This window comes from Liolophura sinensis, chromosome 6 (assembly GCF_032854445.1).
Source record: "Liolophura sinensis isolate JHLJ2023 chromosome 6, CUHK_Ljap_v2, whole genome shotgun sequence".
NCBI classification, from domain to species: domain Eukaryota; kingdom Metazoa; phylum Mollusca; class Polyplacophora; order Chitonida; family Chitonidae; genus Liolophura; species Liolophura sinensis.
The window spans coordinates 7,865,376-7,878,513 of NC_088300.1; the positions used below are offsets into that span (position 1 = coordinate 7,865,376).

Consider the following 13,138-nt stretch of genomic DNA (forward strand, 5'->3'; position numbering starts at 1 on the left):
TGTTATATGCCTTTTGATTTTGCTTAGAACATGACACAATTCCTTGCTTGGTTAGATTGTTTTTATAAGACCTGATCCCTGTACTGACCTTTAACTTCAACTTTTGTATCAAAACTGCATTCTTTTCTCTTTGGTAGTTTTGAAATATAATTCTGTATAGAATTTTTGAAAACTTCAGTTTAGCTGATGAACAGTGTGGCTCTTTTCTACAGGAGAGATTCCAGTTTTCATGTGACAGGGTATCTAGATATATATCCACACTGCAGGGAAGTTTGAAACTGATGTGCACACTGCAGGAAAGTTTGGAACTGATATTCACACTGCAGGGATGTTTGAGATTGCACATTGTAGGAATGTTTGGGGCTGAAGTGTGCAAGAGTGTGTTGTTCAGGTCAACCTGGTCTACATGGCATGGCAGCTACACTTATGTACATGGATCATACTCTTATAACGCAATAATTCTCAGCTAGACAGGAGAGAAATACATGCAGCATAACTAGAAGAGAAGATTTTTGTTTAGGTCCTGTGCTTTTTTTAAAATTAAAATGTTTCTTTAAAACTTACAGTTGATCCTTCAGAGCCAATCTGTAATACTTTAAACTCTGGTGATTAACCTTTGATTAATGAAGTCTCATCCATGTGGCTCTTAGAATAATGCAATATACCCCATTCACGTCAAGCTTTGCATTCTCTTCATCCTGTTCATTGCCTATAGGCGCCATCCTTAGAGCATGGCCAGTGAAGAGGGAAAAGTTACTATCCAGAGGACGTTAGGAGACAAGAAGCATGATCGAGTCCAATATTAGCTTGTCCTGTGCAAGATGTAGAATTTCCTTCTGTGCAGTCCACATTTCTCCAAAAGTAGTGTAATATAAAAACACCTGAAACATATTGCAGGTACAGCTGCATTGATTAGGTAACTGTTCCCTGTAAGCACTGTCAGTATGTCACACGACCATATTTACTAAGGAAAAAGGCCTACGTGAATTTTCGTTTTTATTTTTGAGCAGGTAACATGAAAAACATTGCCTTATCAACACATTCAGTTTGTATGGTCTTTTTCTGAATAAGATATACAAGGTGAACACATAACAGTGGTGACTGGCTGGCCCAGTGGACTTCAGGTCTCTGAAAGAAGGCCTTAAGCCTGTCACCAATGGGACTGCAGCTTAGATCCCAGATCCCACTAGTTCTGTCACAGCCTTAAGTCAGGGAGTTTTATCAGGTAGGGGCCTGCCTAATCGCATCACAGAAGCTAAAGTTCTTAGATACAGTACTTACCAACAACCCAGTTTACAGCAGATGTGTAAGTATTACACTATGTATGATTACTGTTGGTATTGAAAATGTGCCAGTTGAGAAGCTGGAAGAGCCTGTCTTATGATTTAGCAGTAGTACATGTATTACTTTTGAGTGCGGATTAAATATACTTCAGAAGAGTCAGTACTGGTAGCATGTGTAACAAGGTCACATGACTTGGATTTGTACACCCTACTTTTGTCACCTGTGTGGAAGACAGCTAATTTAAACTAATGCTATCTGGCCTTTAACATGGTGTTCAAACTTATTTTCATAACACTGCAGACGCTCCTGGGCCACTTTGTTGTTACCTTACAAAATTGTAAAGGACCTGCAAAGTTACTTAATTCAGAAAGACTGTCACTGCAGACATCATTTTCTTGATCTTCTAACAATTCACGATCATCTAAAGCTGTTGTCATAGCAACCAGAAAAATGCTTTTCCTTGTATTAACTATAAAATGTAAATAAGATTGGTCTGAGGAATAAAAATCTTTTCTACCAAAATGTGTTTGTTTAGGAATTAACTCAATAACTATACTGTACACATTGTCACAGACATTAAATGAAAGGGCACCCAGCTTTGGTCTGAGTATTTGTCAGGAAGCCATGTGCCCATATTATTAGTTAGATGGTTACTCAGTTATATGATGCAATTTAATACGCTGTTAGTAACCCTCATATTGTTACTGTCACCATAAATTTCCATATCCTGTCAGTGAGTAACCACGTAATGAATATGTCCTGCAAAAAAACCCAACAATTCAGCTCAGATCAATGTACAGGTGAATCGCTCGAGCGATGTGGTCATTGTTTTCACAGCCGAACGGAGAAGTTAGATATCCTAGTCAGCAGATACGCGATATCTGCTGCAGGATACCAGAATATGCACTTCCCCCACTTGGCCGATGCTGTATGATGCGTCATAAAAGGCATGATCAGGGGCTGTGTGAACTGGGAGTTTTGAATGCATCAGGCCATCAGGTGTTTGTAAGGCCTAGGTGACTCCAGGACCCTCACCTCCCATGCTTGGGCACACACCCTCAAATGTTGACACAGAAACGGCAGTTGTGAACTTATCAGGAGGCTTGCCGTTACTTCTGCTATTAGATTAGCTCTCACTGATCTACAGGCAGTTTTTTTTATCCCTACTTTCACTAATGTATTTACTAGGTACTAACATGTTACAAAACTGCACTCAATGGAGAACCTTCCCTACCGAAACAAGTCTGTTCCATGGTGTGTGAAAACACATCCTCTGCTGCCATGCTGCATTGCTTGTGAACTACCGGTATACAAAACTAGGACATATTACAGAAAAGAACAAACAGCTCAATGAACTGACTTGCTTAAGCTGGGCAAAGTAAACCATAATAACTACTCTTCTTCCCTCATGATGAAAATTCCATCCTACAGTTGCATGCTGCACAACTGTTGCTCTGTCCCATCCAGCAGAATCACCAAGATCCACTTGTTGCGAATGATTATCAGTCCTTTACTTTCGATGGGAATATGGGAACAGATTGTGTCACATAGTCTAAAACCAGGGGAATCTGCTTGGAATCCTGTTAAAAAATGTCACATTCAAGTTCACAGTTTTATTACAGTACTATACAAATTGTTTCAGATCACTGAAGTACAAATATAGAATCCCTAAAATCTATTAACTGTTATATGTAAAACCTTCGCTTGGAGCTACTGCTTAGTGGTACTAGATTTGGACTAATAAGATAGGGTATAGCAGAAAAGTGAATCTATATGGGGAAACCCATTCGGATTCTGGTAAAAGAATGATGACAATAAAGCCCTGGAATGTGAGAACATGCTTGAAGAGATTTACCTCAGAAGACTGTTGCAGATGTATGATGTTTATTACATATATACACATGTACACTGCATTTACAGGTGAAGTCGCTATGTACATTTATTTACAGAAAATCTGTGCATTTAAACATTTAAATACAGGCAGATGTCTTACAAATGAACAAATGACAAACTTAATGAACTGGATATAATACAATGTGTCGACTGCAGTCATTCAGTTCAATGTTGTGCAGTTTAAGACACCAGTTCCACTGGAGATAGCATCTCATGTTGCACAAACGAATAGTGACCAAGGGGAAGTAACTCATGCTAACAAGCGTGACCCTTCCCCAGAAATGTGCAGCCAAAGGTAGACTCTCACTCGCTAAAAGAAGAGGTTCTAATTACTTTGAAATGGGGCCACTGAGGTGGTTAGCATGCCAGCATGGCACAATGACCCAGGAGCTTCTCACCAATGAGGTCGCTGCAAGTTTAAGTCCCTCCCACCATAATGCTGGCCGTCGTGTTATAAGTGAAATACTCTTGAGTACGACGTAAAACACCAATACAATAAATCAATAAATTACTTGTGGCCTGTGTTCATGTAATGTATTTAACACACACACATAATAGAAAGTGTCATGTTCTGGAGAAAGAACACAAAGAGTACATAGCTTTGGAGCATGTGACAGTTATTGAGCTAGTAGAATGCATCATTTGGTATAGTTCTGACTCGTTTGCCCCATGCTGCAGCTAAATTCATCATAACAGCCATTGCTATGGTTACATACACCGCGATGGATGTAGAAAACAACACGTCTATGGCCTATGACTCCTGTTTGCAATGCTGTTTGATTTCCTCTTCAATCTCCTGTAAATTTGACAAAATTTTTCGTAGCTTCTCTTCATCCATTTCAAACCGAACAACTTCAGTTCCCTACAAGACAAAAGAAAAGAAGAAAAAATATTTGTTGGTTTTTGATTTAGTTTTAAACCCCAAATGAATAAACTTGACAGAATGAGGAATGTTGATTCCAATCATGCGTTAGGTCACATGTTGGGTGGCCCTGGTACAAGAAATGGCTCCACAAGCTAACTGCTTTGATCCAGCACCTGGCAGAGCTTGTACCTTAATAGAATACGCTTGTGACATTTAGTCTGAGGTTCATGAAACACAGGACAAAAATCACCCAAAAACTGACAAAAGTCTTCTCAGTGTTTTGCTGCCTGGCCTTTGTGTTTGGATTTATTTATTTATCTATTTGATAGGTGTTTTACACCGTACTCAGGAATATTTCACTTATACGATGGCCACCAGCACTATTGTGGGAGGAAAGCAGGCAGAGCCCGGGGAAACCCATGACCATCCGCAGGTTTTTGTTCAGAGGCAATCTTGTAAAGTATATGTTGCTGCTTTTACATAGCTGTGTGCTATAGCAGGGAAGATGTCACATTACAAAAGCAGACACTTCAGTCTCAACTCTCAAGTAACCTAGTAACAACAGCCTGACTGTATTTTCCATTCACTGCTCAAATTCTGAACAGTTTACACCCCAGTCAAGTCGTTTACTGAATAGAAATTAAGCAGATGCCTTGACAATGTAAAGATGAATACACCCTTACCTTAGTCTTGGAAGCATTTTCCTCTATCTGAAGTTCCACAATGGCAGTTGGTGTGTTTATTTGGTCAATGTGTTTGGCTTGAGTTTTAATGTCTATTCTCCAGGAGAAATTTTTCAGTGTATTTCCCCAGGTTGAGTTTGTTACTATGGTCTCGTGAACACGGCTTTTATGACTCTTCCAAAATTTGGTTATAACTTTAGCTTGTTCTTCAGTAATTCCTCCTTCCTTCTTCCTCGTCTGTGATGTCAGATAAGCTTCCAACTGGTTGAAATCCATATCAGCTGAAGCCAGGGTCTGAGAAAAATAGACGAGACAAAAGAGTTATTTCATCTGGTACAATTTATGAATTGCTCCACTAACAAGGGCTATCCACAGTAACTGTGGTACATATATGTTTCTTTATGTATCGTATACCAGAAAAGAAAAAATGCAGACTGATCAAAAACATCAAAATCCATATATTCATAGTTCAGCTGTCAGAGCCCTATTTTCTTTTCTCATTTACATAATTACATTAGTTACACTAGTTAAATGCTGATGCATTAGTTTTTTTTTTTTTTTATATCTTTCATGGTGGGTTTGAACTTGCATCAAGAGAATGACGAAATCAAAAAGTCAGATCCCCATATAAACAATTGCCCAGGTGGACAACTTTGTCTTTGGGCATTTCAGGTTATTTGATGAAATATCAGTGTGTTTTATAGGTACATTTATTGTACCCACTAATCCATATATATGAATTATGAATTTGTTTTATAGCAGTGCAGATCATGCGGGGTTGCTCATTCCACTTTCTTTCAACAGCTCTACTGTAGCCTGGATTAGTTACAATGAGTCAGATTGGGAACTACCAGAAGTATTGCAGATTAAAAAGGAAAACTTTCTTCATCACTGAAGCTTGCCAGAGTCTGCATTAGATAGTAGCATACCATTTATGACATGTACACCATGTTCAGCTTAAAGGCTAGCAGAGTTCTCCTCATGTACAGCTGAGTTTCACTATCATAAATCATTTGACCCCATGTAGAAAATTTCAAGGAATTTTACAACGCTAACCTTGCTGGAACATGGCACATGTTATGCATATTAAGTTGTTTTGCCAAACTGCCATGAATTTTACATTGTTCATTTTAAGTTGTGCAAAAATGTCATGCATGGTATAATATAATATATAGTGACAAACATGAATAAATGGTATTGAATTAGAAGAAAAAGACAGCTGTTCATTTCCTAGTTGCGGAATGTAACTCTTAAATCAAGCAACAAAAAGTGTTGGGAGAGTTATGGAGAAAAACTGCTTCTAATATGTTGGATCAACAGTAAAACACATTTACCGAAACTTCACACGAGCATTAAAACTTTCCCAGCGATACATGTTAACTGATTGGTCCCCATAATCAACTAACCTGTTCTAACTCTTGCTGAACCGAAAACGATGCATGACAACTGCACACAATATATGCATTTTCAGACACTACACCCACTGTGGCCACCATCTCTTACTGCTAGTCGTACATACAAGTCACCTGATTGATGTGAAGGTGAAAATAAAGTCGTTCAAGGGAGATAATAGCGATGACAATCACTATAATAATACTAGAAAAGTCTAGTGGTCAATCTGGATGGTTCACTCCCCATGACTTCAGATGGCGCTCATCGTTTCAGTCTCATTCAGTCTCGCAAGTGATCAAAATGGTGACAGACGGTGGATAAAATGTAAAAAAATGTGACAGACAGTGGGTGTAATGTCTAAAATGTATTTATTTTGTAAATTTCTGAGGTTGTCATGGACTGCTTTTGGATCAGCGAGACTCAGAACAGGTTAGTTGATTATGGGGACACTTCATGTTGCTCGACTTGTAAGTATTAAGGGGAGTGCGAGGGTGGGGCGGTGATGATTGATGTCCGCGGGCAAAATATCCACAAATATTTGAGATTGATCTGACGTTACGTTTGGCCAATTTTGCTCAGCCAAGGGTGGCCCCAAACCAATGTCAGAGCGTACTCCATGTAAAATCCTATTGTAGTTGCCTGCCTCTGACTAATGTATGCCGAGGCTGTTGGTACAGAAATTCGCTTGCTACATCACGTTGGTTTGGTTCCATGCAGGGCCAAAAAAAATTTTGACAAACCCAACAACAGAGCAATTTCAGACTAATCCACAATCTGAAAAATTATGAGGCTACACGTTTAGACTGCTGAATTAATAATTACCATGATAGCCTTCAGTGTGTACACATAATGATGGCGGGTTTGGGGGAATTTTAAAGTTGAGGTCGCTGTAATGAGGTAGAGAGACGAATCAGCTTTTAACAACGAACATTTAAGAAGGGGCTCATTGACTAACAAAAGGATCACACTAGTCTTTACAACTTCCTATGCTTTTCACAATCAGCATCAGACTGGGGACTTACAAGTTACAACTTAAATATTGAACCGGCCTCACCTTAGCACGTTCAACTCACCTTAAAGATGTTCAAACACCTAGTCAAAACATCGTTGAAATCTTTTTCTGATAGGTCAGGATACAACTCTGATCGAAGGAAGTCATTGCTCAGTTCTGCATCTCCATAATACGTTCTTCGGACCAAACCGTTCAGTAGACCAAGAAAGCTTTTCGCTTCGTCGGCCATTTTGCCTCTCATGTGATACACCTTCTTGTCTCGTACCTTATTCTGCACATGTGTATGACTGGTCCCTTGTTAGTCCACTTTAATTTTCTCGCCCTATTCCAACACGTTCCAATGTTCTACAGTTAAAAAATTATTTTTCGCTTTTCTTCATGTACGTAATAGGTAAAATTGACACATAACAGATAAAACTGACACCCTTAAGGCTTTGTTTTAGCCGAAATATATGCAATTGTAGGTAGGGTACATATATCCATTGCGAAAAGAATGAATTGTTTCACCCGTTCCACGATAGTGTTGAATATCATGGCTGAATGTACTGTACAAATCAGTTTCATCTCTAACTTTTTAAAGGAAATTTGAAGGAAAAGATCTAATTGTACCTCTCCTGTAATCTTCATGTTTTGTGTGGGGGTGTGTGGGTTATATTAAGCCAGCAAAAAATGGTATGTATTCTCGAATTATAGCCTGGAAGTTGGGAGTCCTGGGATCAAACCCGGGTCCTGTCATAATGAAGACTTCAATAAGAAAACATAGTATTTGTTGCTGCCTTCACTGAGAGGTTAGAGTAAGGAAACAGGACTAGTTGACCCGGTATCAATATAATGTGACTGGGTGGAGTGTAATGTCGGGTGTCTTCGGCATGATACTTCAGTAGCTGCACCACTTTGGCGGCATGGATTCGCCCTGCCACAAGGAGACACAGTATATGTACACACACCTCCTCGTCGTCATATGATTAAAACATTGTTAAATACGACGTTAAACCTAAGCATTCATTCATTCTAATTAGAGGCCTACATATGTGCCAAAAACTTCTAAAATAAATACAATAAACGTTTATTGAATGTAGGCCTATGTACAATTATTTTATGCATATGTACAATACATTTATATAAATATATACATGTAGGCTTATACAAAGGAATTGTAGATCTGGGCCATTAGAAATGTAGAATTAGAATGTACAAAAGAAATCGACACAGGCCTATACGTACTAAACAGTTGCAAACCTTTCTTATGCATAGGGCCTATGTGGAAATCTTTCTACACACATTAAAACAGAGGCGCGTTTGGTACCAAACAGTTCAATGACTTCGCCCTGCAATGAAAAACCTTAGCCTTGAGTACTGCTGCTGCTGACGAGGTGTTGTGTGTAATTTCTTGCCCTTTTACAGGTATAATGATTGGCTACTGCAGCAACACAGTTGAGGGGAATAAACACTGTTGTAAACACTCAGCGTCAGGGCCCACCTTCACAAAGATGTCGTACGTCTTCGATAATCAAACGGTAAATGTGCGATAAAAAAAATGTCGCACACCACTTTGTGAAACTGGGCCGAGTACTCCAGTCGCAGAACTGGTAGTTTTTTATACATCATGGAGGTATTCTGTCTTAATGTTTACAGGAAGAGAAATTTGAAAAGTTGAGTACATTAGGTACATTGCTTTACCATAACAAGTTACAGATCAAACTCGGGTTTCGGACCCTTACATCCAATTTGGACATCATGGCCATGTTGGACGTTAACTACTGAAGCCGATAGTGTGCATCTCGCTACATCAAAATTTCTAATACAGGGCGAGGCAGCAAGTTAGCGAGGCAGCGAAACAAAAAGGTAGCGAATCGGCGAGGTAGAGAAGTGAGACAACGAAGTCGCGAATCGAGGCAGCAAGATGACTCATCTCAGCTGTCTCAGCTGTCTCACTGCCTCGCTACCTCGGCATCAAACGAACACAGTCAACAGCTTCCCAATCAGTGAATCTTCCACCGCGCGCTGGGCACCTGCCGTTATTACATCAGTCATTACTTAATTTGTTTCGGCCCAGACAAGGCTTTATGTTCATGCGCACACGTGGAAGAGTAAACACACGCAGATAAACCAACACAGTGCCATCAAAAATTTGTGTTCCTGTCAGAGGTCCTCTACAAATACACTAATACTTCATACTCAGCACAATGCAATAATACAATTACGGCAAAATAATATGGCCTTCGGTGTGTAAATTCGAAATGCATAAATAACTGGTCACTCAAATTTCAGCGACCGAAGAGGTTAGCGCCTTATCGCAGCGTAATGAAAAAAAGAACGTGTGCCGAACGTGTCCATTTGGGGAGGACGAGCTGTTGAGGCGGTGGAAAGTTAGGCGTCGTTGAGTCCGCGCATAGCATAGCATAGCATAGCATAGCATAGCATAGCATAGCATAGCATAGCATAGCATAGCACAGCACAACACAGCACAGCACAGCACAGCATAGCATAGCCTAGCGTAGCATATCATGGCCGGCTTGTAGGGTTGAGTGTTGAGATCAAAACGGACCAATGGCTAGATTTGATTTTTCCAGCTCGGATTTCCTTGACGTCTTCCAATGAGCGACATGCAGGACGGACCAATGAGCGACGGGTGAGCGAAACGTCGGCTTGTAATTTTGGGTTGAGCAGCTCTAACGCGTCAAAACTGATCAATGGGTTGTGACACGGTGTTGGCGCGCGAATTTCGTTGACGTCTGCGCGGATGCGATACAGAGATGTATGGGGAGCCGTGAAGTGGTTAGCTACTACGGCTACAATACCTGTCTACGCAACGCCAGACCACCCTCAGCAACACGCTGCCATTATGAAAGGATCCGTTTCTGTCAAGGCTTTGCTGCTGCCATAGCCTGCCGAGAAGAAGGTGTGCATCGATATCCCAGCGAGACCGTGACCAAGCTTCAGCTCGCCCCGTGGCTGTGGGTGGGTGTGAGTGATGACAAGATGACTGAGATTCTACAATGTCCCATAGACCCCGACTCTCCACCCATGCTTGCCGTTCTCGACGAACAGGGCTGGGCTAGGTTGAAGGAACTGGCTGCAGATGTCTCCGAGGTCGGTTTGACTTTGCGTCAGCCGCTTTCCGACGACTGGTGTCTCTCCACTCCACCCCCAACGTCGCCATGTTCATCCACGTGAAGCAATGGGGGGCACATTGACCCAAATGTCCACTCTACCCGACCAAAGAAGGTGTCACCCTCAACTATCCAACCAAATGCGTTGACATTCAGCCTGGAGCAGCTGAAACCGGCCTCACTTGAGTCAGAGCTTGATGTGGCCCTGACTAACTTCCTGTGGAAAGCGTACGCCGTGGCTCTCTAGCTCCACATCCTACAGTTGCAGAGAAAAGCGTACGCTCCAGGCTTCAACAAACAACGCCCGGGCATGATCAACCAGATCTCCCTTCCTCCCTTGCTGCAGGACCAAGAGCTGCCCGTCACCATCGTGGACGAAGCACGTACCCGTTACCTGAAAGAGGGAGACGCGCACGTCAATTTCATGCACCAGGCCAGCAAGGTATCACTACATTGGGAGGCGGGGAAGGAAGTGAAGCAGCAACTGCGTGGACGCCTATCAAGAAGGCCAACCCTTACTTCTCCCGACGTTACCAGGGTGCGAGTTCTGAATCATTGCCAAGACTTCCATATCTGTGGTTCATTCACCACCCTCACCACCACGAGACATTTCCCACGCTGAGCGGACATGTGCCCCTGCGTAAAATACACACACACACTACTGTGCTTTATTTTTTCTGTCATTGTTGGGGTTCACATGCAATAAAAAGAAAGAAAACAAAAATGTAACGTTGAATCTCCGGTCATGTCGTTGGTTATTTGTCACCCACACCACGTGTGTTATTTAGCTATGGGTAGTCCACCGTAAGTGATTTGATTGATGGTGGTATTGCTCGGTCGGTGATGGCACTAGAATGAGGGTGTGTTTTAAAAACTTTTTGTCTTTCTAGCCTGAATAACCTGCGCACGACGCCCCGGTGGAAAGAATGGCTGGACGTCATCACCGACCTTCGAGGCTATAAGGGTATACTCAGTAGTATGTTTGCGGGTGGTACCGTCAATCATGGACTGCAGGTCGTGCGAGCTTACACGTCAAGGATTCCCAGCCCATTCAGCAGTATCATTTAGATACTGTTCTCCCCAACGTTAATGTACGAGGAGCGACCCTCCAACCAGGCGTCACTACTTTATAGACGCTCTGGCCGAGTCAGATGCATGTACACTGGTGTATTGTTTATGTTGGTTGATGTTCCCGGCACACTGGTTTGTTTGTTTGTTTGTTTGTTTTCTTAGCAGGGAGACGAGACCCAACCACCCCAGTCATACCGGGGTTGAAAAAATACGCTGTCTGGGGAGGTCCACTCACTCTGATCCGCGCATTCCACAAGACCACACCTACTATCTTTTCCCTCGCGCACACACACACACACACACACACACACACAGGAACGACACGGGAACTATGCCTCACACCGGCCGCCAGCCCCCTCGCCAACAACAACAGCAACAGCAGTGGCGGTGGCGGAAGCAGGGGTAGAGCACGCTCGCGGGCAGTGATCCATGCCTGTCGATGCCACTCTGCATGCACTGTACTAAGCCCTTGCTCTAGCTTGGTTGGCCCAACAGGAAACGAACACTCTAAACCTTCCCGCTCGATGGCGCTACCCTCGTAACCGGGTCGTGGTTGGGGGTATAGACAGGAGGACCTGGTCGACATGGGAACTGGTCGACATGGGAACTGGTCGACATGGGATCGTTCGCCAAAGAGAACGACGACAACCGTTACCAACTTACCTGCATCTATGTCCTCTCCAAGTACGCTTGGGTCGTCCCACGTACAAGTATTCCACAGCTCACAACACTGGGCGGTACCAGAACGCCTTCCCGCTTACAATCGAGCGTATCACCGGAGTATACGGCGGTCCGCCATCGAAATCACCGCGCAGAACCAGAAGTGCGTCAAGTCTTGAACCGTTCACGCACGTCCACACGATCGGTGTACCGTTACAACGATGGCGATCTCGTGCGTATAAGTAAAGTGGAAAACTACTGGGTGAAGTGGGTCGGCTGTCCACCCAGATTCAATTCTTGGGTGCCGAGCACGGACGTCAAATGTATTTAAACCCGAGGGTGACGGGTCAACCCTACTTACGAGAGCGTTACAAGAAGTAAAGTCATTTTGGAATAAGTATTGTTGTGCCATAACAAAAAATTCAGGTGTCAGCTGCATGTGGATTCTTAACAACTCCAAACGTCTTACAGAAGAACTCGATGCTCATATGCATATACCGTACAAAGACGTATCCACATGGGATTTCTCTACTCTCTATACTACGATTCCTCACAAAGATCTTATTGAAAGAATATCGTCTTTAATTGTCTCGGTATTTACTAAAACTGGTCACCGTTACATTAACGTCAGAAGCAATAAGGCTTTCTTTCGTTCTACTCTTTATAAAGGTTACCACTCATGGGATGTTACATTATTTATTGAATTACTTGAATTTTTCATTAATAACATCTATGTGAAATTCGGAGATACCATTTACCAACAGTGCATAGGTATTCCAATTGGTACCTTATTGTGCGCCTCTTTTGGCAGACCTATACCAGTTTTCATCTGAATACGACTATATGCAGAAATTACTTAAAAATAATATCTTTAAAGCTCGATCCTTTTCATTTACCAAGCGGTATATTGATGATCTACTGGCGTTAAATGACCCCCATTTTACTGAAGCGGTGAAGGAAATCTATCCGCCTTCATTGGATTTAAAGGAGACAACAGATAGTTCTGATGGTACAGCTTATTTGGATCTATATCTGTACAAAGACGAACAAGGTCTCCTTTCACGTTGCCTTTACGACAAAGGGGATAATTTCAATTTTGATCTTTTAAATATACCAAAGGATCCTGCATAACCAGTATGCATATCTCGCCTTGTAGCATTTGTGA

The 13,138-nt window shown here is 42.1% G+C and overlaps 1 protein-coding gene across 1 annotated transcript; it reads right to left on the minus strand.

Annotated features, from left to right (window-relative positions):
- Nucleotides 1–3,088: 3,088 nt before the first annotated feature.
- Nucleotides 3,089–7,516, minus strand: LOC135468878 (COMM domain-containing protein 1-like). Its single transcript, XM_064747340.1, has 3 exons — nucleotides 7,191–7,516; nucleotides 4,726–5,019; nucleotides 3,089–4,039 (listed from the first exon to the last, which is right to left on the minus strand). The coding sequence occupies exons 1-3, from the start codon at nucleotides 7,368–7,370 to the stop codon at nucleotides 3,929–3,931; spliced, it is 585 nt and encodes a 194-aa protein (XP_064603410.1). The 5' UTR covers nucleotides 7,371–7,516; the 3' UTR covers nucleotides 3,089–3,928.
- Nucleotides 7,517–13,138: the final 5,622 nt, after the last annotated feature.